Source organism: Halteromyces radiatus, assembly GCF_025201355.1.
Source record: "Halteromyces radiatus strain CBS 162.75 chromosome Unknown BX664scaffold_4, whole genome shotgun sequence".
Lineage (NCBI taxonomy): Eukaryota > Fungi > Mucoromycota > Mucoromycetes > Mucorales > Cunninghamellaceae > Halteromyces > Halteromyces radiatus.
Genome location: NW_026251690.1, coordinates 253,353 through 279,028, shown reverse-complemented (window position 1 = coordinate 279,028; position 25,676 = coordinate 253,353). Strand labels below are relative to the sequence as shown.

Below are 25,676 nucleotides of genomic sequence, written 5' to 3'. Positions count from 1 at the left end.
AAATAGAGTCTTATTTATTTAGTATCCTTTTTATTCTCATACGATGATGTTATCCTTTTTTTTTTTTTTTGATGCCTTTTTCTTATATTCCTTTTATTTTTTTTTGTTACTCCCTTTTGTATCTATATTTTTCACGTTGAATTCAAATAAACACTCTATTTTTTGTATATCTGCCTTCCTTGTTGATGATCGGGTCTCCAATCTATTCTGATACATTTGGTTGGAAAAGCATCCCATTTTTTTCCTCTTTCTTTCTTTCAATTTTTGTTGTTTTATGTCAATAAGGCTGTCCTTTGTTTTTTTTTTATCTCTTGGTCAGTGGCTATCTATTTGAAGAGTTTACTATTTACATGTGGTTCCTGGCGACAAGTATAGAAGGTATTTTTATTGGTCATCACTTTTGATATCAAGGTGGGGCATATTGATAAAAGAAATGACTACCTTGGGCTTCATTGTTAACTAATCTACTTTTTATTTTTTCTGTATATATGTATAACGATTCATTTCGCAATGAATAGTATTATAGATAGGTCAACGTCAACGTCAAGACATACCAAATAGAAAAAGGGGCAACACTTATTATTATCCATATATTGGTTTCCAATTTTACTTTATAGATAGATTCTGGATCCTTGGTCAAATTAGGTATGTCTCTTTTGATTTATCACTCTTCTCTATAACTGAATAATTGGTGTTACTTGGATAGTCGCACACATAGGCTCAAGTGTAATAGATATGGTGCTTTGTTGTTTTTTTTTCTGATGATTAGGTAATCTATATGCTAGGCAAGTTGGATACAGCAAATTAGAGTATAATCCTGTACTGATTTTTTTTTTATTCCTTGATGAACTGCATATTTTAGAAAGAGCCATTTCACGACAATGGTAAACATTTATCCATCATCAACTCTTTACGACCACTTCAGTTGCTGTACAACATAACGCCCTCATGACTAGTTTGGATATTTGATATGATTCTCGTATTATTATGGATCACCACATGTTGAACAGTGTTACCGCAACAAAGGAATCATGTATGGGAATGAATTGCATATTATTATTATATATTATTACATTTGATCATGTTATTATTTGAAATAGTAGGATTAGTATTAGGTATGATTGTAGATTTAATTTACACAGTGTCAATAAATATATGATTTATACTATGGTTACGTTGGGTGGGAAAATAACGGATCTAGAGGTCGAAGGGGATATTGGATTTTCGTTTGATAATGATGCTGGTACACCTTCTTGTTTTTGAATGATGGTACAATCAGTCTTACATAGTGGACATACTTGTGATCGTGCCAACCAAGAGTCTTTTTTTTTTTTGGAAAATGGAATAAAAAAGGAATAAGTTTCGCAAATAATACTTTTTTTTTCTAAAAAAAAAAAATGAGGTGATTTACCTATACAATGAACATGGTAGATATGTTTACACGGTAATTGCCTTATGGATGAATGATCATGTATAAATTCTTCCAAACATATAATACACGTTTGAGAAGCACTAGAAAGCCACAAATGATGCAAGGATATTTGTTCATCATGATGTTCGTCAAAAGATGGTTTATCTTTAGTATTGATTGGATTTTGAAATATATGCTGAGGAAAAACAAGATCGATTTTCGATGACGTGATGCGTGATGTATAAGGTGGAACATATCTTGTAGGATTGGATGGAAAATAGACATGATACTCTTCAACTATTTCCGTCCTATTTCGTCTTGAATGACATGCATAAATGTAAAGGACACCTTCATTAAAGAAAAAAAAAATTAAATTGATCGTTTGCATAAAGAGTGGATGATTTTTACCTGCGATAAATACAATCAATATAGTTAAACTAATCAAAAAGTATTGTAATTTTTTCTCAACATCAACTGTAGGACTAGGATCAACATTGTTTGAAGTTGTAGAAGCTGTACCATCTGCCTTGCAAGATAAAGGAAATAAAAGACTCAAGATAAATACCCAATTCATTTTCTATCTTGGACGTAATAAAGAAAGGCAAGGGAGAGAAAACAATAGAAAAAAAAAATCCAAGAAATTCGTTATGAGGGTAGTACAAAATTGACATATGACATTCGTTTATTCACTGAGAAAAAAAAAAGCGTACAATATAAAAACCAATCACTTTTAATGAAAGAAACAGAGAGCTTCATCTTTTCTCCGTAGCATCATCCTTTCCGGGACAAAAAAAAAATGCCTGCCTTTTTTGGATTACTGGGATTGAAAGGGTTCGTTACTGCATTGATCACTTAGGGAGTATGGAAAAAAAAAAAAGAAACTCACATATTGACTAGCAGCACGTCATCTCAGATATACGTCGTGATGTTATAAAATAAAAAATATCGTACTTTCCCAAAATGGATGTCGCATTACCACTTTTTCAGATGTCGCTCTAGAGATGTCGGTAGAGTATGTCATTGATTGATGATTGATGATGATTGAGTATATTAATTATTCTCTTCTTTTTTTTTTCTTTTTGAAATCTCTCTTGGTGTTTCCGATTCAAAGTGAATAATCCATCTGTAACAGCAACATATAAACATATGTTATCACCTCTTTTGAGGATGTATTTAATGCTTGTCTACAGGTAAGTTAAAATAAATATAATAAAAAAATGGATATGTTAACTAAATATATTTTTTTTTTCTATTATTCAAAAATCTCTTATACTCAATGAAACCACTGCCTTCTTCTTATACCCTCAATTTTGATTATGCGTTCAATTCTTATTTTTTTTTTTTTCTGTCATTTATTTTCTATCCTTATGATATTTTATTTCCTAATTTTGGGACATCTTATTTTTGAATACCGTCATTTATTATTGAACAAAGTGTAAGGGAAGGAACAAACAAACTGATGTTTGTAACAAAAAAAAAAAAAAAAAAAAAAAGGAACAAGCATGGTTGTATATATATGTATATTTTTTTTTCGCTGGATGAGTTCAAACAAAGATGATTGGTTGGTTTGTCTAAGAGATGAACAGGGAAAAAATAAAAGCTCGCGTTTTCTTTTTTTTTTCTTTTTCTATTTCGCTTTTTCTTTTTTATCTTTATTTTTTCTTTTCTTTCTTCCCTTCCTTCTATTTACTATACTCTGTTACCATTCCTAATTATGAGTAAGTATTTTCTTTTTTTTTTTACTATACTATTGTCATTGTATCAGCCATCAACATAATACTAACAAGAAGACTATTATATTCTATTGTAGCTGTACCCGAAAGCCCTCTTGAATCCTTCCTATCTCGGCGACCTGATGCCAAGGACCTTGTTGATAAAAATATCCTTAAAGGTAATAGAAAAAGAAAAGAAAAAGAAAGAGAAAGAATCAAAAGAAATTATTTGTGATTATCGTCACGTTTTCCATATAGAATAAAGCCATATACTTTTTTTTTTTTTGATAGATCCTCATGTAGCTCCAGCTATTCAACAACAACGTGATGAATTATCAAAACGTAGAGTAGAGGATTCTTTACGCCACAAAATCTCTCACAGTCATCGTCCTTCACCTGAATCGTTAGTTCAACAAAATATTTTACAAAGTATGCAACAACAAAACAGTGTCTTTTTGACTCAGACAGGAGTGTATTGCATGACATCTTTTAAAATTATTCCCTTTATTTAGATTTTGTTGTAGCACCTGCTTTCCAAAAACCTATTTATGATACAGAAAAAATTCAAGTGCAAAAAAATTTGGAACAAAAGATTGCTGACCGTCCAAGTAAAAATACACTTTTGAATCAAGGCATTTTACAAGGTAAATAAAGGAAAAATAAAAAAAAAAAAAAGAAATCGGCATCATCTACCGTGTGTGTGTGTGTGATGTATGTGGACCATCATCATCTTCATTGTGTCTCATTGTCAATTCTCACACCTTTTTTTTTTTTTTTTCTAAATATTATATTAGCTGAACAACTCTCTTGAAATCTGCATACTTGTTCTGTCATATATCTGGAAAAGAAAGATATAATCAAGTACCTTTACCTTTATTTTTTTTTCTTCTTTTTAGTCTTAGTAGTTAATATGTTGATGATGATTTATGAAAAATAAACATTTGTTATTATTTGTGGAATAAGGGGTTTTGCATGATGATACATATGCTTCATATATATATATGTATGTATTATCGATTAAGTTCTATGACAATAGATGGAATACGATTGGACCATACGATAATTAGAAAGAAAAATAGCAACAACAGCATTGGTATATATATGTAAAAAAAAAGGATGATAATATTTTATTTTAGAAAATAAATATAATAAGTATAGATTGGCTACAATATGATAACTAGGATATACGTAAACTATACGACGCTACATAATCAAACATCTATCATTGGTATCGACTCTTGGATTAGCCATGGTTGTCTTGGGTCCTTTGGGAGCCTCAGGTTTGGGAGCAGCTGGTGGAGGTGGAGGAGGTGGAGGTGGAGTGTAATAGACAAAGAAACCGCTTTGTGGAGAAGGCACTGGTAATGTTGAAAATGGTGTTTGTACCGTTTGATGATGCTCTACAGGTTGTTGCTGTTGTTGTGGAGGTGTTACTGGTTGAGCTGGAGGAGCTGGAGGAGCTGGAGGTGGTGGTGATGAATATGCTGGTTGCACAGGAGATGATGAATACATTGTAACAGCTTGTTCTTCTTTAGTTTCCTCTTTTTTGGATAGATCATTATTGGATAATCGTTTGTTGTTGTTGTCGGATTTTTTCCACCATGAAGTTCGTTTCTTTGATGTTTTTCGTGGTGCCCAAAACGTTGATTCTTCTTGTTTCGATTGTGCCTTACCTTGTGGAGAAGCTGCAGGTGGAGATGGAGCAGGACTAGGTAGGGAATTTTGTTGTTGTTGTTGTTGTTGTTGTTGTTGATATGATGGAGAAGAAATATTTTGGTGATGTGAAGGTGGCTGTTGATGACCAAGAGACGATACCACAGACGCTGGAGGTGATGATGGTGCATATGCTTGCTGTTGATGAAGCCAGGACTGTAAAGGATCAGGCTGCATAGGTGAGTAAGAAGATATAGGCATTGTCATTCCAAGTGGTTGCTGTTGAAAAGGAGAAGGTGTAAATGCTTGTGGTTGTTGTTGCGATTGCATCCAATACGATGTTAGCATATCACGAGCATAGGCTTCTAGTTGTTCCTGAGTATTCATAGTAAGAATAACGGTAATCGTAAAGAGAAATAAAAGGAAAAAAAAAAAAAAGAAACTAGGTTCCAGTAGAGATTAACATCATATTGAGGGATTTGTATTTGACTGAACAAGGCAATTGTTTTCAATTTTCCAAAGAGAGAAAAAGAAACAACAATGAATGAATTTGGGAAAAAGACGTCCCTCCTCTGCCACTTGAATCTCCGCACTATGCATGGAAAATTTATTGTGACAAAATAAGCACTTCAATTTAATCCCTTCATCTCCACTTTTTTTTTTAACTTTTTTATATACTGATATATAATGAGCAAATTGCTCAAGTTTGAAGGTGCATAATTATGTTCGACAGAAATTGGTATTGACAAGAACTGACGATGAAGATGATAAAAGATTGACTGGTTGATACAAATATATAATAGATTACGAGGCGAAACTTTTACAACGTTTGGAAAAGGTGACCAATGGCTCTACGATAGAAATCAATTATACTGGTAAGTATCAAGATCAAGACTGAACTAAATATGTTTGTTCTTTCCTTCAAGGTACATCTATTCTTTACAAACCTAACTCCAACATAGGTGGTCGAATCGAACCCGGTTGCGGAAAGGAACGTATGTATACTCAAAGGAGATAAAGGTAATGTCAACCAGAGGAGGATAAAAATAAAAAATATTAAATAAAGGTACTAATCTACCTTTTTTTTTTTTTTTTGCGTGATCAACTTTAAAGTCTATAGTGAAGACAAATAGTAAATTATCGTTTCTTCCTCTCTCTCTCTCTCTCTCTCTCTCTCTCTCTCTCTCTCTCTCTCTCTCTCTCTCTCTCTCTCTCTCTCTCTCTCTCTCTCTCTCTCTCTTTAGTAAGTCATCCCAAGCGAAATAATCCCTTTATTATTACTATTACTCTTTCTCAAGGTATTTTATTTCTTCTTCTTGTTACTTTTTTCTCACTTCTATACTTCTTACCTTCCCAATCTCTCATATATTTACTCTTCCTTTCACTCAACGAATATAATACTAATGATCGTTTTTATTTTCTTCTTTTTAGTGTGCCTATTATATGGAGAGAGTGACTATGTGACCAATAATCGGATCGATTGAAATGGATCAACGGATCAAGGGATTGGATATATAATAGGATCGACTACTAATAAATGCGATGAATCTACATATGAATCCGATGATGGTGTTCACGTCAACGGTTGGGTTACTATAAGAACAACGGAATCGGTTTGCAGTATTAATCAACTGGATATCAAAAGGACAAATCAATGGTGCAAGAGTATCCTTTGGGTGGTCTTTTTCTCTGATCTGCCTGATTTCTCTCTCTCCCTCCCTCTCTCTCTCTCTATATATATATATCTATATATATATCTGTTGTCTAGGTCCTATAGTGATAGTTTTTTTTTTTTATTGGTAGTTAGTGTTAGTTTTCTGTTATATCATTCAATAAAAGGATCTTCATATGTCGTTATCATCATTTCCGATATTAACAATCGTCATGCTTAGCAACCCATGAAACAACATCATCTCGTGAATTAAAGTTATAAGGTCCTCTATTTATACTATATCATCTTTCGTCATACCAACCTCATCGTTAAAAGCTCAAAATGGTAGTCAAAAAGTCCAGTGGTATATTGCAGAGTGTGATTTCAAGAGGAGTTTTTTGTTTACTTATCTTTGAAGGGTAGGAATAGCTCTATTCATCACGTTTATTTTGTACGTATGTAATAAAATGATTTTTTTTATTGAAGTATTAACTATGATGTAACCAGGAGATAACGATTACTTCCAATGAAAAAGAAGATAAACAACAAACGAAGAGGATAATATCTGAAACGTGATTAGATTAATCGTTATTGATAAAAATAGTCTTTACTCCAGATCACATTGCGATTATTTACCTAAAGTAATATGAGGCACAGCTGAAATCGTGATGTTCCTTAGTAGGAAAAGTGTTAGATAAAATTGATACCGCAGTTCAAACCAATGATGACCGAGGAAAGGAAAACTCATCTGTATATCTACTGCTTACTGATCCAAACCAGAACAATGGGTTTCTTCTTTTGGACTGAAGACGTACAAGAATGAAGGATGGAGTTTCAATCCTTCTTGATCATTCACTATTGATTGATACATAAAAAAAAAAAAAAAAAGTGTAGTTATCTTTTTTTTTTTTTGGTTCTTTTCCTTGTTTCTATCTGATCATTTCTTTTTTTTTTTTTGACATATATACCTTGATTTTTATTTGGATGAAACAGCTAATCACTTTACCTTCCATAACTAATTTATTATCTATCGTTCCTGTCGATGATCACAATAAAAGTATCAGCAATTGTCCAATACCGTCATCATCCACATTATCATTACCAATATCGTTGCCATCACCGTTGCCGTCATCATCACCATTATCATCATCATTACCATTGTCACTACCATCACCATTGGCATCATCATTACCGTTATCATTACCGTTATCATCATCAGCATTACACCAACAGCAGCAAGTGGATCGACGAATTTTTCCAGTACGACAACAAAATGATCGACTTCTTCCACCTTCTCCAGTCTCAATACCATCAGCATCCCCTATTATGACAACATTTTCTCAATACGAAAGACAAACGTCATTTACGAAATATGATGATCTATTGTCCGTTGTCCCCACAGCCACAACCTATGTAGATAGCAATGACCTGAGTCATCTTTCCTTTTGTTCATCTCCGCCCACCCGCAACAAACCTTGTTCGCCAAAAAGGAAATCAACATCCAATCCTATCCAATTTGTACATTCATCTGTTGAGGAAGGAGGTCGGTCTATGAAAAAAAGACGAGGTCGACCTCCACTTTTCACTGAATATCATGGGCCAAAACAATCAGACTTGATCTTTATTGCTCCGACTGTCTGGGAAGTCCAATCCATCCCACCTACCTCTTCCTCCCATTGTACCATCACCACCTTTTCATCAAAAAATAAATGCCATTTCTCCAGAAACACGGAAAAACAAATAGTGTGGAACGATCCATCTGTCAAAAATAAGAAAGGGAAAAGGAAATTCCGTTCCTCCGGATAAAAAAAAAAAAAAGACTATAAAAGGGGGTAACTGACAAAATCTTTCTTTTTTTTTTTTTTTTTTTGACTTTTCTTTACTTTCCTTTTTTATTTTTTATTACCATCTTTATCATGTTATATCACATTACACGATCTTTTCGTATTTGTCCTGTTCGATCTTATACAACTGGTTCATCCAATACTATTCCTCTTTCTTTTACAAAATACCCAGCACGCGGCTCTATCCAAAACTCATCACCTCTTGCCATATGTCATGGTTTATTTGGAAGTAAGCAAAACTGGAGAGGTTTGGCCAAGGCAATGAGTCAACGTTTATCAAGAGATGTCTATGCAATGGTAAAAAAAAAAAAAAAAAAAAAAAAAAAAAAAAGGTTTGCTTTACAGAACAATCGAAGGTACTGATCTTTATTGTTCAAATAGGATCTACGAAACCACGGTGAAAGTCCACATTCATTACCACATACTTACCAAGTCATGGCAGACGATCTCAAGCAATGGGTTCTTGATCAAGGGTTAAAAAATATAACGTTTCTTGGTCATTCCATGTAAGTTATTTTATTATTTATTTAATTGTTATAAAACTCATTCTATTTATATATAATATAGGGGTGGGAAAACAGTGATGACTTTGGCATTGACATGTCCCGAGATAGTGTCCAAATTGATTGTTGCGGATATTGCGCCTGTGCATATGCCACTTTTATCCGAGTTTCCAAGGTATGTGGAAGGATTTAAAATGATTGAATCTCGACAACCGACACGACAAACTGATGCTGAACAATTGATGATGCAATATGAACCCGATCCAGCCATCCGACAGTTCTTACTCACCAATGTCAAGAAATCACGTCAAGATGGGGTGTATAGGCTCCGTGTACCTATAGATATCTTAGGCAATGCTTTGGGTAACTTGGGCGAATTCATTCAAGGTCATCAGTATCATGGTCCTACGTTATTCATCACTGGTGGTATCAGCCCTTATCGAAAACTCTTCTTGGCCCATCCTGACTTGGTTGATCAACAATTCCCTCATTCTACCATGGAAGTCATGCCTAATTGTGGCCATTGGTTACATGCCGAGAACCCGGAACTCTTCTTATCCTTAATCTGCAATTTTATCAACAATGTGGAAAGTCATACCTCAATAGAATGATGTCTTTAGTTAGATTCTGTATAGTTTATATTAGTATAGATCAATTAACAAAAATAAATGTACATATATCTTTAATACATGTATTATAAAATGAAGTCTCTATGATGATGATGGATGACAATAGAATGATAATAGGATGATGGGTGCGATGACTTGAAAACAGGTAGGACACAAGTAATATAAGACGATAGTGATGTTCTAGGTTGCGAGTACCTCGGTACTAGTTATGAGTGTCTTGATTCAATCGTATAAAAGATGATATCATCTAGTAAACATACACTCGACTAGCTATCAATAATCTAAACTTCATTCGAGGTTTATAAAAAAAAAAAAAAAGTTTCCTAATAGAAATGATTTGGTACATTGTTGACTTTTTTTTTCTGTTTATTAGTGGATATGACATATAATAATTATAATAATAACAAAGAGACTAACTACATCTTTTCATAATAGATAATTTCATAACAAGAATGATAATATATAAACTAAAAACTAAATAAATAATAACAAAAAGGAAATTCAAACCCTTGAGACACTTGGTTCTCCACCAGATAAGATTCTTGAAGCATTGTTTGCCTACAGAGTGTTTTTTTTTTTTTTAAAAAAAAAAAAGGAAATATATTCATGATTAAGTATGGTCATCCTTACCCCTCTTTTTTTTTTTTTTTTTTTTAATTACCTGAACGGATGATAATCGGCGAAGTTCCTTGGGATTCATGGAAACAGATCGACCATTACCAAACAAACGTCGTCTAAAACTATTGGGAGTTTCAAGTGCACGAAGAGATCTAGTACGGTTTCGATAATATCTGGCAGAATTGCTGGTACCTGAAATGGCGGATGTAGCTGAAGATCGTCGTCGTCTAAGGGATCCAGTTTCATCAACAATAGCTGGATGTTGTTCTCTGAAAAGACGTTGTAAACCAAATTTGATCCAATCCAAAGGCATAAACCATACAAAATTCCATATCCATGCAATACCTATATATAATGAAAAGATAGATTAATTTGGGTTTACTACTTTTTCATTCATTCAATTTTTTTTTTTTTTTAGTCTACTTTCCTGCCCAACCCCATCCACAGCCTTCAATACGAGTAAATCCCCAGTTGGCATAAACGGAAATAAAGGTAGCAACCAATTGAGCAACAATAAATGCACACATCAAGAGTACGGAAGGACGTTCCAAAAAGAAGAAACTTTGAGATCGTGTAACAAAGATCAATCCTTGCGAGATGGTGGATACTTGAAGATACACTACTGAATGGAGAACAAAATCGTTGGGATACGTGATTGGATGAACACCAAACTTGCGTTGAAAGAAATTTGTTTTCAGAATAGTAGAGACAAAGGCGATGGTTGACGCAGCAAGATATAGTCCATAAACAATAGCACTTGAGAAGATTTCAAATAGATTCCATCGATCAGGATGAGGTGAAGGTTTAACACGATCCGTCGAAATAGTCATAATAGTACCATCGTTGAGAATAGCCAAAATCAGTACCATAAAAGGAGGGAAATCCGATTGAAAGGCAAACACTAAGATAGCAAAACCAATAACAACACGAATGGTGACCGAGCAGGTATAAATAGAATAGTTTCGCATACGTTGGAAAATTTGACGAGAATGAATAAAAGCTTCAATAATCACAGATAAACCAGGTTCAGTCAATACAATATCGGCAGCAGCACGAGCAGCATCAGAAGCATCAGCTACAGCAACACCCACGTTGGCTTTGGAGAGAGCAGGAGCATCATTCACACCATCACCAGTCATTGCACACATATGGCCTAGAGCTTGTAAACGTTCAACAATTTCATGTTTGTGTTCAGGATATACACCAGCAAAACCATCAGCACCTAATACCATATCATCCACATCATCATAACCAGAACCAGCAGGAGGACCTTCCTTGAGAGTAGACGATAAGAACATATTATCACCCATACCAAGACGTCGACCAGTTTCTTTTGCAATAGCGAGTTGATCACCAGTAATCATCTTGACTTGTACACCCAAAGCAATAGCACGATCAATGGTTTCCTTTGTATCAGATCGAGGTGGATCATAGATAGGTAAAAGTCCAACCAAACGATAACCTTTTCCTTCATCTTCAGGATTTCCAGAGGGAATTTCATTTATAGCCACAGCAAGAGATCGTAATCCACGTCGAGCAAATTCATCCACATCATCATTTAGAGCCTTGATTTGAGCTTCATCCTTGTCACGAGTACATAGATCCAAGATAAAATGAGACATTCCTTTTGTAGCACGTTTAAGAACACCATCTTTATCCTTGTAAGTAATTTCTGTTCGCTTGATAACCGGATTGAATGGTTTGAATTCCAATTCTTCGATTCCTTCTCTTGCCATAGCGGGATCAGGTAATGAATTGGTGATACAAAAATCGATGGCATCTTGATTTTCCATACGTGAAGCATAAGCAGAGAGAAGAATGATACCATCACTATCAAATTCAGCATAACATTTGATAGTAGGTTTGTCCACAATCAGTTTGTTCAAAGTAAGGGTACCAGTCTTGTCAGAACAAAGAATAGTGACAGCAGCCATTTCTTCGATAGCAGTGATACGAGTAACGATAGCTTTATGTTCAGCAAGTTGTTTGGCACCAATAGCAAGAGTCACAGATAGTACAGTCGGCATAGCAATAGGAATACCACCAATGAGCAAGACTAATAGATTATCGATACCACGTCGATAGTCGTAACGGAAAGCAGCATACATGACTAGAATTTCAACCACCAAGAAAATACCAATAGTACAAAGACAGAAATTCCCAATCTTGGCTAATATTTGTTGCAAATGACCAATATCGTCCCCAGATTCGCCCACCAATTTTGCAGCACGACCAAAGAAAGTATTGAGACCAGTACCAATGATCACTGCTTCAGCTTCACCTTGTTTGACAGTGGAACCAGAAAATACTTCATCACCTGCCTCTTTTCCAACCGGTAAGGATTCACCAGTAAGAGCAGCTTGATCAATCGATACATCACCGTGAGCATTAACAAGACGACCATCAGCAGGTACAACATCACCCAACTTGATACTGATAATATCACCAGGAACCAATTCGGCAGCTTCCATTGAACACCAATTACCATCACGTTTGACTTTACATTCAGGAGCTAAGGATGCCATCAGAGCCTTAACAGCATTACCAGCATTGCGTTCTTCCCAAAAACCAATAGTAGCGTTGGCTAAAAGCAAAAGGACGATACCAATAAAATCTTCCCAATCAGGAGGTTTACCACCACCATTAGAAACCGCAATAGCAACAAGGGCAGCAGCTTCCATAACCCAAGATAATGGATTCCACATGAAACCAAGGAATTGTAAAATAGGATTGATTTCTTTGTGTTCAAGTCGATTGTAACCAAACTTTTCGATACGAGAAGCAGCTTCTTCTGAAGTAAGACCATCTGTTGTTGTTCTAACATTTATGAATAAAAGAAAAGAAAAGAAAAAAAGAAAAAAAAAGAAAAAAAAAGGGAAATTGGAGTTATCAAATACCATCATCGGTGATTCAATTCCTTTTCATTTCTCATTTTTTTTTCTTCATTTTTTTTTTACTTACTGTAAAAGAGTAAAGACATCACCAGGTTGCATAGTAGAAAGATCAAACTTTTCTTTATCATAAAGTTCTTCTACAGTCAATGATTTCATTCCAGGTAAATTTCCATTGACGTCCAATTGAGGATGACTGATATTGTCTTGATTTAATGTTGATTCTTCTTTATTATTTGCTGTTGTATTTTCAAGTTTTTCATTTGAATCATCCATAGTTGAAGGATTTGGATCTAGAGGATGATTAGAAGAAGAATCTCCAGTAATGTGAATAGATGGTTGAGATTCTATTGTTCCACCTTTAGTTGGTGGATCATTAGATGCCATGATGATGAAAATCCAGAAAAAAGGAAAAAAAAAAAAAGACAGTGAGAAACAAATAAGAAAAAAAAAATTAAATTTTTGAATAAATAAAAAAGAAAAAAATCCACCCCTACAATAAAAAAAAAAAAAAAAGGTTGTTATAAGATCATGGGCTTAATAGACCGAGTATAAAATATCGTTGAAGATCATAAAATAAATCGCATGGGTTTAAATATGAAACATGGACAGTCATGCATAAGTTTTTTGAATTTAGACTCCATCACTTCTGTCAATCAATATGAAAGAAAATACGCGTTTTGATTGGTTGAAAAAATAGGCGTATCTTGGAAAGGAACAAACAAAAAAAAAATCTCTTTTTTTTTCTTTTTTCTTTTTTTTTTTTTTTTTCTTTTTTCTTTTGTTATTTATATAATAATAAATATTATGAATCCATTTGCTATATCTGGTTCATACAGTTACCCTACAAACTTGGGAGAAGAAGTACCAAAAATATTACAAACAACTCCACTTTATCAACTTGACCAAAGTATAATATTACATATATGCATGACACGAAACCTGCCAAAACCTCATTCAAATAACCTTTGAAACATTGTAGGAACCGATGGTACTGAAGCTGACTCTCAAGAAGAAAATTCTGAAGAAATGGTAAATATACCATACAAAAAAAGAAGAAAAATGTATACTCATACTATCTTTTATTTTTTTTGATTTTTTTTTAAAATATACAGGATAATATTGACGCGACTCTTGTGAATGATAGTCAAACTATTGTAGATAATCTTGATATCAGAGTTCCTGAAAATATCATTCCTCCTACAGAAGAAAAAACTGTAAGATTTATTTAATAATAATAATAATAAATTGACAACAATCTTTTTATATGTATTCTTGATAGCCATTGGAACGTGAAGTTATTACTGATTTGGAAAAAGAAAAGAATCCAGAATGGTTTATGGTTGGGAAACCCGCAAAGACACCTCAAAAGTATCTTCTTATTCGTAATTTTATTTTGGATAATTGGCATCAAACAAAACCCAAGTATGTGTCCAAATCTGCTCTCAGAAAGAAAATGACTAATTGTGGAGATGTCAATTCTTTTGGTCGTGTCCATGCCTTTTTGGAGTCTCATGGTTATATCAATGTCGGATGTCCAGTACCAACTCGTCCTATTCGTACATCTCAACAACGCAAGCCACGTGCTCCTCGTCCGCCCTCTACTTCTTCCTCTTCGACGTAAGTGAATGTATAAACTAAAAAAAAAAAAAAAAAGCAAATAAACCTATAAAAGGAAATCGCCGCTTTTACAATACCTTTATTTATTTTATTTATTTATTATTCTTTTTTTACTTTGAAAGTGGTAAAAAAAGAAAAGAACGACGCGATCTAGAAACTTGGTAAGGAACATATAATGTTTTGTGATTTCTTTATAAACTGATTATTTCTTTCTTTTACATATATATATATATATATATATTGATAGGGGAGGCTTTGGTTTTACTCAACAAGGTAATAGATACGAACTTTTTTTTTTTTGTCAAAATACAGATTCTAACTTTTTTTTTCTTGCATATCGTATAGGTACAAAAAGCAGAAGACGAATCAACAGACCAAGATACAATGACAACGGTAATGGTGATGGAGAAAATGATCCGTATCAATTGGTTCACTTGGAAGATTATACTACTGATGATGAATATCCACCACCTTTCAAAGTCATGGTCAAAAGTGATGCTTTGGTAAAAAAAAAAAAAAAAATAATAAAATGTTAATATAATTTGATTAACATATATTTCTATTAGGCAATCATGGATTTTCATTCTCATTTGGTGATGACTGAAATCATTGGATTGATGGGTGGTACATTTGAAATTGATGAAAATGGACAGAAGACACTTACTGTGGAATGTGTCTTTCCATGCAAAAGTACAAGTACCGACATTCAGGTAAACTTTTTTCTTTTTTAAAAAATTGAAAATAAAACAACTGATTCTTTCTCATTTATCAACATAGTGCGAAATGGATCCAGTGTCAGAAATGGAAGCTCGTGAATGGTTCGATAAAAGAGATTTGAAGGTGGTTGGTTGGTATCATTCGCATCCTTCGTTTGTTGCTATACCTAGTATTCGAGATATCGAAACTCAAATGTCGTATCAGGTAAAGAAAAAGAAAAAAAAGAGAGATTGTGGTATAAAATATAATACATATCTACTGATTTATTTAATTTTGATAGGATCTCTTCAGAATCAATGAAACTGATGAACCTTTTATTGGAGTCATTGTAAGCCCTTATGATGACAATCAGGACCATTCGACAATGACTTATCTTCATATCAGTAACAAAGTGGATCCTACTCTAACTTATCGTAAGGATAAATGATGATTTTTTTTTTTTTTTTTTTTACACAAAAAAAAAAAATCATCAACAAACTAATAATTTGATTTTATTTTAGGCCTTCCTTACACTTGCGATACAACAATCATTCCAAGTATCCTGAATGTCGATGAAGTATTACGAAAATTTGAACAACTTGTCGAAGAATACAAAGATCATCAAGAGTAAGTAACGAAACTGGAAGGAAAAAAAAAAAGATGAAGATAACTGATACGATGATTTGATTTATTTTAGAAAAGTGGATATGTCTAGCAAGATTAATGGTCAATTAGGCACTGAAGTATGTTTGGCTTCCCTTGAACGATTTGTGCACTTGGAATCTACCTCCACTCAAGAATTCTTGGATCAGGTTCGACAATTAGTCAATACTCAATTCCTTCAATTGCATCGAGATTAGTTTACTATACCGTTAATATATATATATATATATATATATATATATTATATAGCAGGATATCACTTTTTTTTCTTTTTTTTAGTTCGAATAAAACGGTTTTTATGATATGGATTTATTGAAGAATGATCGATATGATATAAGTGTATGTATTTGCTGTAATAGTACTTTAAATCTCTGAGTTTAAATAGCTCGCTTCTCTCACTTTATCTCCTTTGTGTTTGATATATTTCGTTTCTGCTCCCTTTCTGATTCTTTTCTTTTCTTAAATTCCTTTCTTTTTTTTATCATTTGTCTTGATTTCTTTTTTTATTTTTTTTTTTCAATTAAACAAAGGAATATATTTCAGAAATAATGGGTGATGATTATGAAAATATAGAATGGAATGTTCACGCCACAAGCAATTCTTTGACACCATTAGGAGATACGCCAGATCCTTTATCTTCCTATGATACCCCATACAACAACCAGGTACTTAAAAAAAAAAAAAGGGAATTTCTTCATTTTTCAACAACTAAATAATTTTATTTTATATTATAGTTTTTACCTACTTCTTCACCTTTATACCCTGACCAAAATCCATTGCATAACTCATTTTCAACTTCGTCCCATGTCTCATCTTTTAATAATGACGAAACATTCGATACTCCAACACCAAGAGTCGCAGTAACAACGACAACAACAACATCCAATTCACCACCATCATCACCAGTAACAAGATGGACTCATCATCATTCTCCAGTTCCAACGCGTACTCCAGAATCTTTTACTAACTATCAGGTAGATAATAATATATACTCGCCACCACAACCAAAATCCGCCAAGCCAATGATTATTCGTATCGGAGATGCCCAGAAACACTCAGATGGCACTCAAGGAGCATATGTGTCCTATTTGATCACAACAACGGTAAAAAAAAAAAAAAAAAAAAAAAAAAAAAAAAAAAGAGCAGTTTCTCAAATAATAATCACTTCTCTTTCTTTATTTCTTTCTCTTTAGACTTCTGTAGATATCTTTTCTTCCACCAATCCACGTCCCGTTCGACGAAGGTTTCAAGATTTCGTTTGGTTATATAACTCGTTATCTTTGGAATATCCTGCTTGTATTATTCCTCCTTTACCTGAAAAACATCGTCTTGGTATGTATATTGACATACTGATAAAGATTGGTCACTGATCTTTATTTTTGTTACTTTACCTAAGAATATATTAAAGGGGATAGATTTAGCTCTGACTTTATTGAACGACGGATGTTATGGTAAATGAAATATATAGAAGGTATGCAGTTATCTAATTTTTCTTTTTTTTTTTTTTTTTTGATTATAGCTTACAATGGTTCTTGGATAGAATAGCAAGACATCCAATTCTTCAGCAATCACAATGTACTCGTTTGTTTTTGGAATCTTCTGATTTTGTAAGTAGGATTGAATGAGAAATTGTATAACGTACTGATCATCATCCTTTATTTATTTCTTTATTTATTTTTTTCCTATAGAAAAATGATAAACGTGCTCAATCGAAACATATGCCTCCCACTACTACTGTATTAGAGTCTTTAAGTGATACATTACTAAATGCATTTGCCAAGGTTAAGAAACCTGAAGAACGATTTACCACTATGAAAGACAACATTGATAAATTAGAGGATAATCTCAATACTGTGGAACGGTTATATACAAGGATTGGAAAGCGGCAACATGGTAATAAAAAAAAAAAAAATTCAATATAAATAATTGGATTCGTTTTTTTTTTCTCATATCTATTTTCTTTCATTAGATTTACAGCAAGATTACACCAGTTTTGGACAAAGTATTCAAGGATTATCTGCATTGGAATCTGGTATTCACCAACCTCTTCATCAATTTGCTGAGACCACCAAAGCATATGCCAAGGCTATGAAAACTAGGGTAATACAAAAATCCATGTGTGAATGAAGGGAGTGATCAGAAGAAGAACAGGGAGGTGATGATGACTAACATTGTATTTTGTTATGTATAGTCTGATCAAGAAGAAATACTGTACCTGAATCAAATTCATGAATTATTATCTTATTGTCGATCTGCCAAGGTAAATAATCACAATATCAAAATATTTTATTTGTATATTCATATATTTATTTCATTATTCATTTACAACTTTTCTTTTTTTTTTTTATTATTTTATCATAGGCAGTACTCCGGGTCAGAGATCAAAAGCAAGTTGATTTTGAAGAATTATCAGCCTATTTACAACAAACAATTCAAGAAAAAGAAAGAACAAAGTATCCTGGCCGATCTCTTAGTGAAGGGGGATCATTACATATTTCAGAAATGGTGATAGATAAGATCAAAGAAGTTCGTGGTGTAGATATGGAACAGGCAAGGAGGGAGAAGCTAGTACGATTAGAAATGAAGATCAAGGAATTACAAGATGAAGTGGCAAGAACCAATGATATCTCTCATGAATTCTCGGAACAAGTGGTGGATGAATTTAGTCTCTTTCAACAATGCAAAACCAATGACATCAAGCGTGGATTTTCTGCTTATGCAGATTCACATATTGAATTTTATCAAAAAGTAATATCGAAGGCATACGAATGATTTTAAATGCATGATATTGACTCTTTTTTTTATATATATATATACAGGGTATTTCTATTTGGGAAAAGATCTTGCCTACATTGGAAGCAATAGAAGTAGATGACAATAAAGCCCAAGTGGATGAAAATCAACAACAACGACAGGACAAGAATGACAAGACTAGAACCTTTAGTGATAACGATGATGATTAGTATCAATTAATTGTTTAGATGACCCGTTTTCTTTTTCTTTTTTTTTTTTTTTGAGTACAATAAATTATGCATTTTTTTTTATATTATGAATAGATTGATGATGGGTTTAAGTGAAAATTTGGGTGTGAATGTTTGAATTCCATTGGGCGTAATGATCTCAGCCAACCGGGTAATTTTTTGGAGAATAATCAAGAAACTTTAAATAGATCCGCTCTTTTTTTTTCTATTTTTTTAATCTTTAATCTTTTCTTCTCTTAGACTTCATTTGGATGGTCTCTCTTAAAGGCAAAACAGCTATTGTCACTGGTGGAGCTCGGTAACGTAGATCTCTTTTTTATTTTAGAGAAACTTACTGATCATCCCTTTTTTTTTTCTTTTTTTTTTTTTTTTGTAATAAAGTGGATTGGGTGTGGAAATGACATACGCTTTAGCAGAAGCTGGGGCCAATGTCATGATCACTTACAACACAAGTGCTACGTCTGCCGAACAAATTGTCAGGGATATTCAAGATAAATATAAGGTACAATGTCGAGCGTATGCTATGCAGGTCACCAATGCTGATCAAGTCAAGGCCACGGTGGATCGTATCTACAAAGAGATGACATCAATAGATATCTTTGTCGCCAATGCTGGGATCTCTCATTTAGGAAAAGCAGAGGTAGAACCAAATATATATGAAAAAAGTAAAGATGAATGACAATTTTTTTTTTCCTTGTGAATCGTTAAGACTTTTGATTTGGATGATTGGCGAACCATCTTTGATGTCAATGTACATGGTGTATTTTATGGAGTTCAAGCAGCTGGAAAGTATGATAAAAGCAAACCTTTTATTTGATACAACTTCTTTCATTGCTAACAATTCTTTTTTTTTTCTTTTTTTCTTTTTTTTTTTTTGTATATTCTCTCAAGATATATGTTGGAACAAGGTCATGGAAATGTCATCATCATATCATCCATTTCTGCCAAAATAGCCAATGTTCCACAAGCTCAATGTGCTGTAAAGAGATTATCCTGCAAATAAACCATATATTCAACAAGAAACTAACTCATCTTTTTTTTTTCTTCCATTATTCTGTCATTCATCATCATATATTATCCATCATTATCTCACATAGTATAATTCAAGTAAAGCCGCGGTCTCCATGATGACAAAATGTTTAGCTTCAGAGTGGGCTACACGAGGAGTTCGAGTGAACGCCATTTGTCCAGGTAAATTCTGGTTTAATGATATCCTTGAATTTTTTTTTTTTTTATTTATTATGATCTATACCTTTTTTTTTTATTGATTGATTGATTGATTTTTTCCATCTAATAGGATACATGAAAACGGATATGCTTGGTGATATCTTCAAACAACAACCTGAATTGGAAACAGCGTGGGCAGATCGAGTTCCCATGAAACGACTTGGTCAACCTCAAGAATTGAAAGGTGCGATTGTGTTTTTAGCTAGTGAACAGAGTTCCTATATTACAGGTACCGAATTATTCGTAGATGGTGGATATACTTCAATTTAGTATAGGATAGTATTTATGATGTTTAAATTATTTTTATTACTACAGTGTTTTTTTTAAACAAGATGACCTGATAAAAATAAAAAGTAATATGAAGACAGCTTTATTGAAGGATAGAATACAAAAAGGCAATTTATATATATATAAGTATATATAGAAAGAAGAAGACTATAGTAATAATAATGATAATAAAAATAATAATAATAAAAAAAAAGCTAATATTCACACTTTACATGATTGATAAAAAAAAAAAAATAAAAAAAAAGAGGATAGGGAACGAATGACATTTTTTCTTTTTTTGATATTTTAAAGTGTGTGTTTTTGAGAAGAAGGGAAAAAAAATGAGAGCAATGAATATAACGAGGCGGAAAATGTATAACAAAAGAATTAATAATAAAGATTTGTACATGATGATAATGATAATGATGATGATATGGAAGAGGCATTGTATGTTTGAGTAAAATAAAAGAAGAATCAGTGAATGGGAGCTTGTATACAATATTCTTCAAATGTGGGGAGGAGTAAAACAAAATAATAATAATAATAATAGTAGTGAATAAAAAGGGGAAGACCAACAGGAATCCAAGGAAGACAGGGTCACGGGTAACATAATATAATAAAAAAAAGAAGGGGCCAGAATCTAATTATCCAAAGAGAAAAAAAAAAGGATATATCTTAATAACATTTTTCCCTCTATTTCTTTCCTACTTTTTTTTTTATAATTTTATTCATCTAACCTATTGACCTAGTGCATTCCATCTGAAAGGTTGAGTAACAATTGTCCTAAACATCGCTTTGTTGGAATATCATCCTTTAGAGCTTGTTGGAAAGTTGTATCTCTCAAAGGATCAGGTAAACATTGACGAAGTGCCTCGCGTGCTCTATTATGTATAATAAATCAAATTGAGTATTTCTTATGTATGTAGTCAAAGTTTTTCTTTTTTTTTTTCACCTTGGATTATCCGACAATCGCAAATAACATCGAATAACGTGTTTTAATAGACGCATTGCTTGAGCTTCAACTAGTTGATTGACCATATTGTTCAAGACAGTAGCAACAGCATAGAAACGTTCATAAGTTTGGCAAATATAGTACTAAAAAATATATATATACGATTGAGTATTTATGAATCATATATACACATACAGAAAATCAATATCTTATCTTTAGTATCCTTACAAGTCCAGTGTCATCTAATAGAATCTTTTGTACAATGAAGATGGCCACCGTTTTCGATAATTCACTTCCAGTTTCCATGATACGAAGACAGAGAGGGATGATTTCAGTCGACAATAAAAAGCTGATTACTTCAGGATTATCGTTCTATAATACAACGATAAATGAATTAACCGTTTTTTTTTTTTCATTTCCATTCTTTTTTTTTTTTTTTTTTTAGTTATTTACCTTGACCAATGCACCAATGACACCTAAGCTAGTCAGACGCAAGTATTCAAAAGGTCGAGTTTTACTTGATGTATTGAGGAAAGGATACAAGTACAAAGGAATATGTGCTAATGACATAGATAGAAATAATCATCAGTCTTCATCTTTTTCCACAATTTCTCTTTTTTTGTCATTTTACCATGCAAGAATAATGTACGAGTTTCATTATGATTTGCCACACATTGAAGTAATGCCAAAGCATTGCAAACCCTGTTCGAGGCACCGCCACTCAAAGTTGGAGGTGTCAATAATGGATAAGCTGATACGATTTCTTGAAGTAAAACAGACATAACACCTATAAAAGAATAATAATAATAATAATAATTAATAAAACTATTTAGTCAAACTTTTTTTATTATTTTTTAATCCACTGTTAGTAACTACTTACCATAAGAATACCAAAGTACTAGAGCTAAATCTTCATACTGTTCACGTTTTTTACTGAGGTCCAAGAGTGCTTGTTCACGTAAAACCGGGTTCAAAAGATCCAATACTAAAGCATATATCTTTTCTTCATCAAGTTGTCCAATTTTTTGTTGTTGTTGTTGCTGTTGTTGTGGTGGTCCTTGTACTTGTTGATGGTCTTGTTGCATAAAGGGGAAGTTTGTATTAAGAGGATTAGACATTTGTTGTTGGTTGGCAGCAGCGGCAGCAGCAGCAGCAGCGGCAGGATTGTTTCCCATCAAAGCAGCATAAGTAGCGAAAGGATCAGTATTTCCATTGGTAACAGGTGTACGAGTAATAGCAGGATGTTGTTGTTGCATGGCTGCCAAATTTTGTGGTTGATTAGCTCCACTTCCAAGGGCTGAATAATGTTGAGATAAAGAGTTAATACCACCAGCGCCTGCACTGGCAGACTGTAAAACAGCAGCTAAAGGGTTGTTTGACGTATTGGCAGACAAAGGTGATTGTTGTAAGTATTGATGAAGTTGAGAGTTTGGATGCATTGTTCTGTATTGTATAGTGTCTTGTAATATATTTGTTGTTTTTTTTGATGATGAATAAAATATATATATGTAGAAAGAAAAAATAAAATGAGAATGTAAAAGAAGAAAAATAAAAAAAAAAAAGAAGAAAAAAAAAGGAAAGCTTTTGGGGATATAAGGTATGAAAAAAGGTGTAGTCTTTTTTTTTTTTTTTTGTAACCAAAAATAAAGAAAACGTAAGGGAGAGAGAGAAACAAAAGAAAAAAAAAAAAGGAGGACTCGAATTCAAAAGAACGAATTTTATTGATGTGACTGCCTGATACTAAAGAAGGAAAGAGAAAGACAATACCCACACCAGCCAATCTAAACTACGACTATTTTTTTTTTAATCACGTTTATGCTGAAGCCTTTCAACAGCATCTTCTACTTCATCTTCCAATCGATGTTCTGCTTGTTTAAAGTTTCTTTCCTCTGAACCAATTTTTTCACTAGTTTCACCCAAAGCATCTTCTACTTTTTCGACCCCTTTTGAAGCAGATTCTTTTGTTTCATCATATTTTTCTTTTACTTGTTCCTTAACTTTTGACATTTTATCTTTGCCTATAAAAAAAAAAATCATTTATCAATTCAAACATTCTTTTACAAAAAAAAAAAAAAAAAAAAAAAAAAAAAACTTGATTACCTTTTAAGGATTGAGCGGACTGTTGGACTTTATCAGTAGTAGCTTTTGCAGAATCAATACCATGGGCTAACCCCTTTCCAGCTTTCAAGTTAGCTTCATGAGTTGCATGTTTCACTGCTTCAGTTATATCTTTAGGATGAGGTACTTTATGTGCAACAGCTTCTACTTCTTCTATACCATGTGCCAATCCTTTACCAACCTTCATATTGACTTCATGACCTGCTTTTTTTACATTTTCACGTAAATCTTTAGCTTTTTCAAGAATACCTTTTTGCTAATATAATGATTAGTTATAATATAGAATGATGATGATGATTTACTTACTTGAATAGATGATGTATGTAAAGCAGCAGGACTTATTCGAATGATTGGTTTGGTATATTGATATCGAACCATCATTACTGTACTTGTTTTTTTCATCTTTAATATAGTGTTTTTTTTAAAAAAAAAAAAAAAAAAGAAAAGAAAAAAAGAAAATAAAAAAATAAAATACTAAAACATGATTGAATTGATTTTAAGTATTTATGCATAACCGGGGGGTTATTAAAAAAAAGAAACATAGTAAATCAACAAAGTTTAACTGTGTTTCAAAAAACCACTTGATATTGTCAGTAGACCTTTACTTATGTTTTCATTTTGGTGTCAAATCTGCATGAATATTGAAAGAAACCTTGTAATAATCATTTACTTTTTTTTTTCATAGATGAAAAAAAGAGAGATCTCCCATATTTGGTACAATATGGAAACCAATCAAATTATTGAATTTTCTAAGTCTATTCCATCTGCCATTTGAAGTTCAGCTGGGTTTACCTGCTTTTTCTTTCCCCTTTTTTATTTCTTTTTCTTTCTGCTTTTTTTTTTTTTTTTTTTTAATTTGAAACCATGCAACACATTCCTTCCGACAATTCAACACCAGAACATGAAGAAGCTACTTCATCATTAGAACAATCTAAAGTTCAAGCCTCCAAACATGCTGATCAAGTAATATACAGAGATCTTGTCATTTTTGAAGAGCGTTTACGTGGAAACATGATACGACTTCAAAGACGAAAAAGAAAATTTGAAGGTATACGACTATTATTATTATTATTATTATAAAACTCATTCTTCATCCATTTGTCAATAGCTCTTTTATGTTGTTTATTACTTTTACTTGCCTATTTCTTTTATGCCGTTTTTGTCGATCCCAGCAAAGTAGAGTGAAGCAATTACTCATTATCATTGTTTTTTCTAACTTTATGTATTTATTATAGGCTTTCACCAATCATTTATTGAATACTATGGCTTTATTGATTGCTGCAGGTAGTCTAGTATTCTTTTATCGATCTGGCATGTATTCTGAAAAGATCATATATGCTGCCGAGTAAGTAAACAATATATATATATATATATATATAATATTCAACAGACATTAATATGATAATTATTTTTTTATAGATTTGTTCCTCATTGTAATCGTGCTTTACAATCATTCAACTTACAATTCAATAAGAAAGGTGAATCTGGAGAACTCAGTTTTTATCCTATGATACCAAAGCAACTACAAGATGGATTTGATCGATATAGAAAACAATATCATGCAAGAAAGAAAGCTCGACAACAAGCCAATAAAGTCAAAACAAACTGAAAATAGTTAGGATGAACAGTTTTGTACATAGGGAAATATATATATATTAGTTTAGATGTATACCAAAGTTTTCAATAAATAGTTATTAACATAATATATTTATTTTTGTTTTATTATTATATGTGTACAAATGGATGTGAATAATATGTATGTAAATTTATATATTGCATATATATAAGTGTGTGTGTTGTGTAAGTAAACTATGGAAAGAAAAACTTAACCAGGGGATATCTAAAAATCAGTGACTCGACCACCAAAACTCCAATCATTATGTTTCACAGGTTCATTCTTGGGACCATTGACTTCACCAGTCTTTGGATTGACATGGCCTTCAAATTCCGGGGTCAAAGGAGTTCGAGCATCAGCATGGAGTCCATCTTGATCTTGAGCATCCTTTTGTGCTTTTTTACGAATAAGATCCAACATTTCTTTTTGTTTTTTCTTGTCACCTAAAGGAATAGGACCAGACCGATTCAAAGATGTATAATTACGTCGTAAGAGAGAGTATCGTAACATGATTTGAGGAAGCAAAAAAAAAAAAAAACTAAGTGAAAGAGAAAAAAAAAATAGCGTTTCAGGCATGGGCAAGCAAAATTATTGATACACCGCTCGGATGTTAGTGAGCGAGACA

The 25,676-nt window shown here is 32.8% G+C and overlaps 13 protein-coding genes across 13 annotated transcripts; 6 read left to right on the top strand and 7 right to left on the bottom strand.

The window, feature by feature from the left end:
• Positions 1 to 1,160: 1,160 nt before the first annotated feature.
• Positions 1,161 to 2,432, bottom strand: BX664DRAFT_314016 (uncharacterized protein; the record flags this gene model as incomplete). Its single annotated transcript, XM_051542648.1, has 4 exons — positions 1,161 to 1,321; positions 1,412 to 1,759; positions 1,820 to 1,937; positions 2,388 to 2,432. The coding sequence occupies 4 exons, from the start codon at positions 2,430 to 2,432 to the stop codon at positions 1,161 to 1,163; spliced, it is 672 nt and encodes a 223-aa protein (XP_051399585.1).
• Positions 2,433 to 3,017: 585 nt separating this feature from the next.
• On the top strand, positions 3,018 to 4,082 carry BX664DRAFT_331268 (uncharacterized protein). Its single transcript, XM_051545107.1, has 5 exons — positions 3,018 to 3,129; positions 3,222 to 3,302; positions 3,415 to 3,552; positions 3,636 to 3,767; positions 3,918 to 4,082. The coding sequence occupies exons 1-5, from the start codon at positions 3,126 to 3,128 to the stop codon at positions 3,932 to 3,934; spliced, it is 372 nt and encodes a 123-aa protein (XP_051399584.1). The 5' UTR covers positions 3,018 to 3,125; the 3' UTR covers positions 3,935 to 4,082.
• Positions 4,083 to 4,223: 141 nt separating this feature from the next.
• BX664DRAFT_331264 (uncharacterized protein) lies at positions 4,224 to 5,218 on the bottom strand. The gene has a single exon (XM_051545106.1). It carries the CDS (start codon positions 5,161 to 5,163, stop codon positions 4,327 to 4,329), a length of 837 nt encoding a protein of 278 aa, XP_051399583.1. The 5' UTR covers positions 5,164 to 5,218; the 3' UTR covers positions 4,224 to 4,326.
• A 3,079-nt stretch (positions 5,219 to 8,297) lies between these two features.
• Positions 8,298 to 9,468, top strand: BX664DRAFT_279298 (Alpha/Beta hydrolase protein). Its single transcript, XM_051541437.1, has 3 exons — positions 8,298 to 8,568; positions 8,653 to 8,777; positions 8,839 to 9,468. Exons 1-3 carry the CDS (start codon positions 8,344 to 8,346, stop codon positions 9,383 to 9,385), a joined length of 897 nt encoding a protein of 298 aa, XP_051399582.1. The 5' UTR covers positions 8,298 to 8,343; the 3' UTR covers positions 9,386 to 9,468.
• A 275-nt stretch (positions 9,469 to 9,743) lies between these two features.
• On the bottom strand, positions 9,744 to 13,323 carry BX664DRAFT_379051 (uncharacterized protein). The gene is made up of 4 exons (XM_051548847.1): positions 12,983 to 13,323; positions 10,449 to 12,838; positions 10,065 to 10,366; positions 9,744 to 9,961 (listed from the first exon to the last, which is right to left on the bottom strand). Exons 1-4 carry the CDS (start codon positions 13,297 to 13,299, stop codon positions 9,905 to 9,907), a joined length of 3,066 nt encoding a protein of 1,021 aa, XP_051399581.1. The 5' UTR covers positions 13,300 to 13,323; the 3' UTR covers positions 9,744 to 9,904.
• A 350-nt stretch (positions 13,324 to 13,673) lies between these two features.
• BX664DRAFT_331257 (uncharacterized protein) lies at positions 13,674 to 16,133 on the top strand. Its single transcript, XM_051545105.1, has 11 exons — positions 13,674 to 13,944; positions 14,028 to 14,129; positions 14,195 to 14,532; positions 14,655 to 14,693; positions 14,780 to 14,805; positions 14,878 to 15,035; positions 15,099 to 15,242; positions 15,310 to 15,453; positions 15,530 to 15,662; positions 15,750 to 15,855; positions 15,926 to 16,133. The coding sequence occupies exons 1-11, from the start codon at positions 13,942 to 13,944 to the stop codon at positions 16,086 to 16,088; spliced, it is 1,356 nt and encodes a 451-aa protein (XP_051399580.1). The 5' UTR covers positions 13,674 to 13,941; the 3' UTR covers positions 16,089 to 16,133.
• Positions 16,134 to 16,339: 206 nt separating this feature from the next.
• On the top strand, positions 16,340 to 18,906 carry BX664DRAFT_385346 (uncharacterized protein). Its single transcript, XM_051549247.1, has 10 exons — positions 16,340 to 16,556; positions 16,626 to 16,994; positions 17,085 to 17,223; positions 17,288 to 17,342; positions 17,411 to 17,498; positions 17,580 to 17,784; positions 17,861 to 17,991; positions 18,083 to 18,151; positions 18,253 to 18,639; positions 18,711 to 18,906. Exons 1-10 carry the CDS (start codon positions 16,440 to 16,442, stop codon positions 18,852 to 18,854), a joined length of 1,704 nt encoding a protein of 567 aa, XP_051399579.1. The 5' UTR covers positions 16,340 to 16,439; the 3' UTR covers positions 18,855 to 18,906.
• On the top strand, positions 18,895 to 20,436 carry BX664DRAFT_331254 (uncharacterized protein). Its single transcript, XM_051545104.1, has 7 exons — positions 18,895 to 19,023; positions 19,113 to 19,170; positions 19,254 to 19,512; positions 19,582 to 19,661; positions 19,764 to 19,851; positions 19,970 to 20,063; positions 20,170 to 20,436. The coding sequence occupies exons 2-7, from the start codon at positions 19,124 to 19,126 to the stop codon at positions 20,367 to 20,369; spliced, it is 768 nt and encodes a 255-aa protein (XP_051399578.1). The 5' UTR covers positions 18,895 to 19,023; positions 19,113 to 19,123; the 3' UTR covers positions 20,370 to 20,436.
• A 154-nt stretch (positions 20,437 to 20,590) lies between these two features.
• Positions 20,591 to 20,795, bottom strand: BX664DRAFT_331252 (uncharacterized protein). Its single transcript, XM_051545103.1, has one exon. The coding sequence runs from the start codon at positions 20,773 to 20,775 to the stop codon at positions 20,596 to 20,598; it is 180 nt and encodes a 59-aa protein (XP_051399577.1). The 5' UTR covers positions 20,776 to 20,795; the 3' UTR covers positions 20,591 to 20,595.
• Positions 20,776 to 22,879, bottom strand: BX664DRAFT_296060 (cell differentiation protein rcd1). Its single transcript, XM_051542183.1, has 7 exons — positions 22,199 to 22,879; positions 21,950 to 22,105; positions 21,772 to 21,878; positions 21,547 to 21,690; positions 21,319 to 21,461; positions 21,104 to 21,247; positions 20,776 to 21,006 (listed from the first exon to the last, which is right to left on the bottom strand). The coding sequence occupies exons 1-6, from the start codon at positions 22,755 to 22,757 to the stop codon at positions 21,112 to 21,114; spliced, it is 1,245 nt and encodes a 414-aa protein (XP_051399576.1). The 5' UTR covers positions 22,758 to 22,879; the 3' UTR covers positions 20,776 to 21,006; positions 21,104 to 21,111.
• Positions 22,880 to 23,085: 206 nt separating this feature from the next.
• On the bottom strand, positions 23,086 to 23,839 carry BX664DRAFT_331250 (uncharacterized protein; the record flags this gene model as incomplete). Its single annotated transcript, XM_051545102.1, has 3 exons — positions 23,086 to 23,336; positions 23,419 to 23,692; positions 23,743 to 23,839. Coding segments are annotated over 3 exons (586 nt in total), but the record flags the coding sequence as incomplete, so codon positions are not given.
• Positions 23,840 to 24,278: 439 nt separating this feature from the next.
• On the top strand, positions 24,279 to 25,139 carry BX664DRAFT_331249 (Spo7-like protein-domain-containing protein). Its single transcript, XM_051545101.1, has 4 exons — positions 24,279 to 24,484; positions 24,545 to 24,612; positions 24,672 to 24,781; positions 24,856 to 25,139. The coding sequence occupies exons 1-4, from the start codon at positions 24,301 to 24,303 to the stop codon at positions 25,043 to 25,045; spliced, it is 552 nt and encodes a 183-aa protein (XP_051399574.1). The 5' UTR covers positions 24,279 to 24,300; the 3' UTR covers positions 25,046 to 25,139.
• On the bottom strand, positions 25,139 to 25,612 carry BX664DRAFT_331247 (uncharacterized protein). Its single transcript, XM_051545100.1, has one exon. It carries the CDS (start codon positions 25,559 to 25,561, stop codon positions 25,277 to 25,279), a length of 285 nt encoding a protein of 94 aa, XP_051399573.1. The 5' UTR covers positions 25,562 to 25,612; the 3' UTR covers positions 25,139 to 25,276.
• Between the last annotated feature and the right edge of the window lie 64 nt (positions 25,613 to 25,676).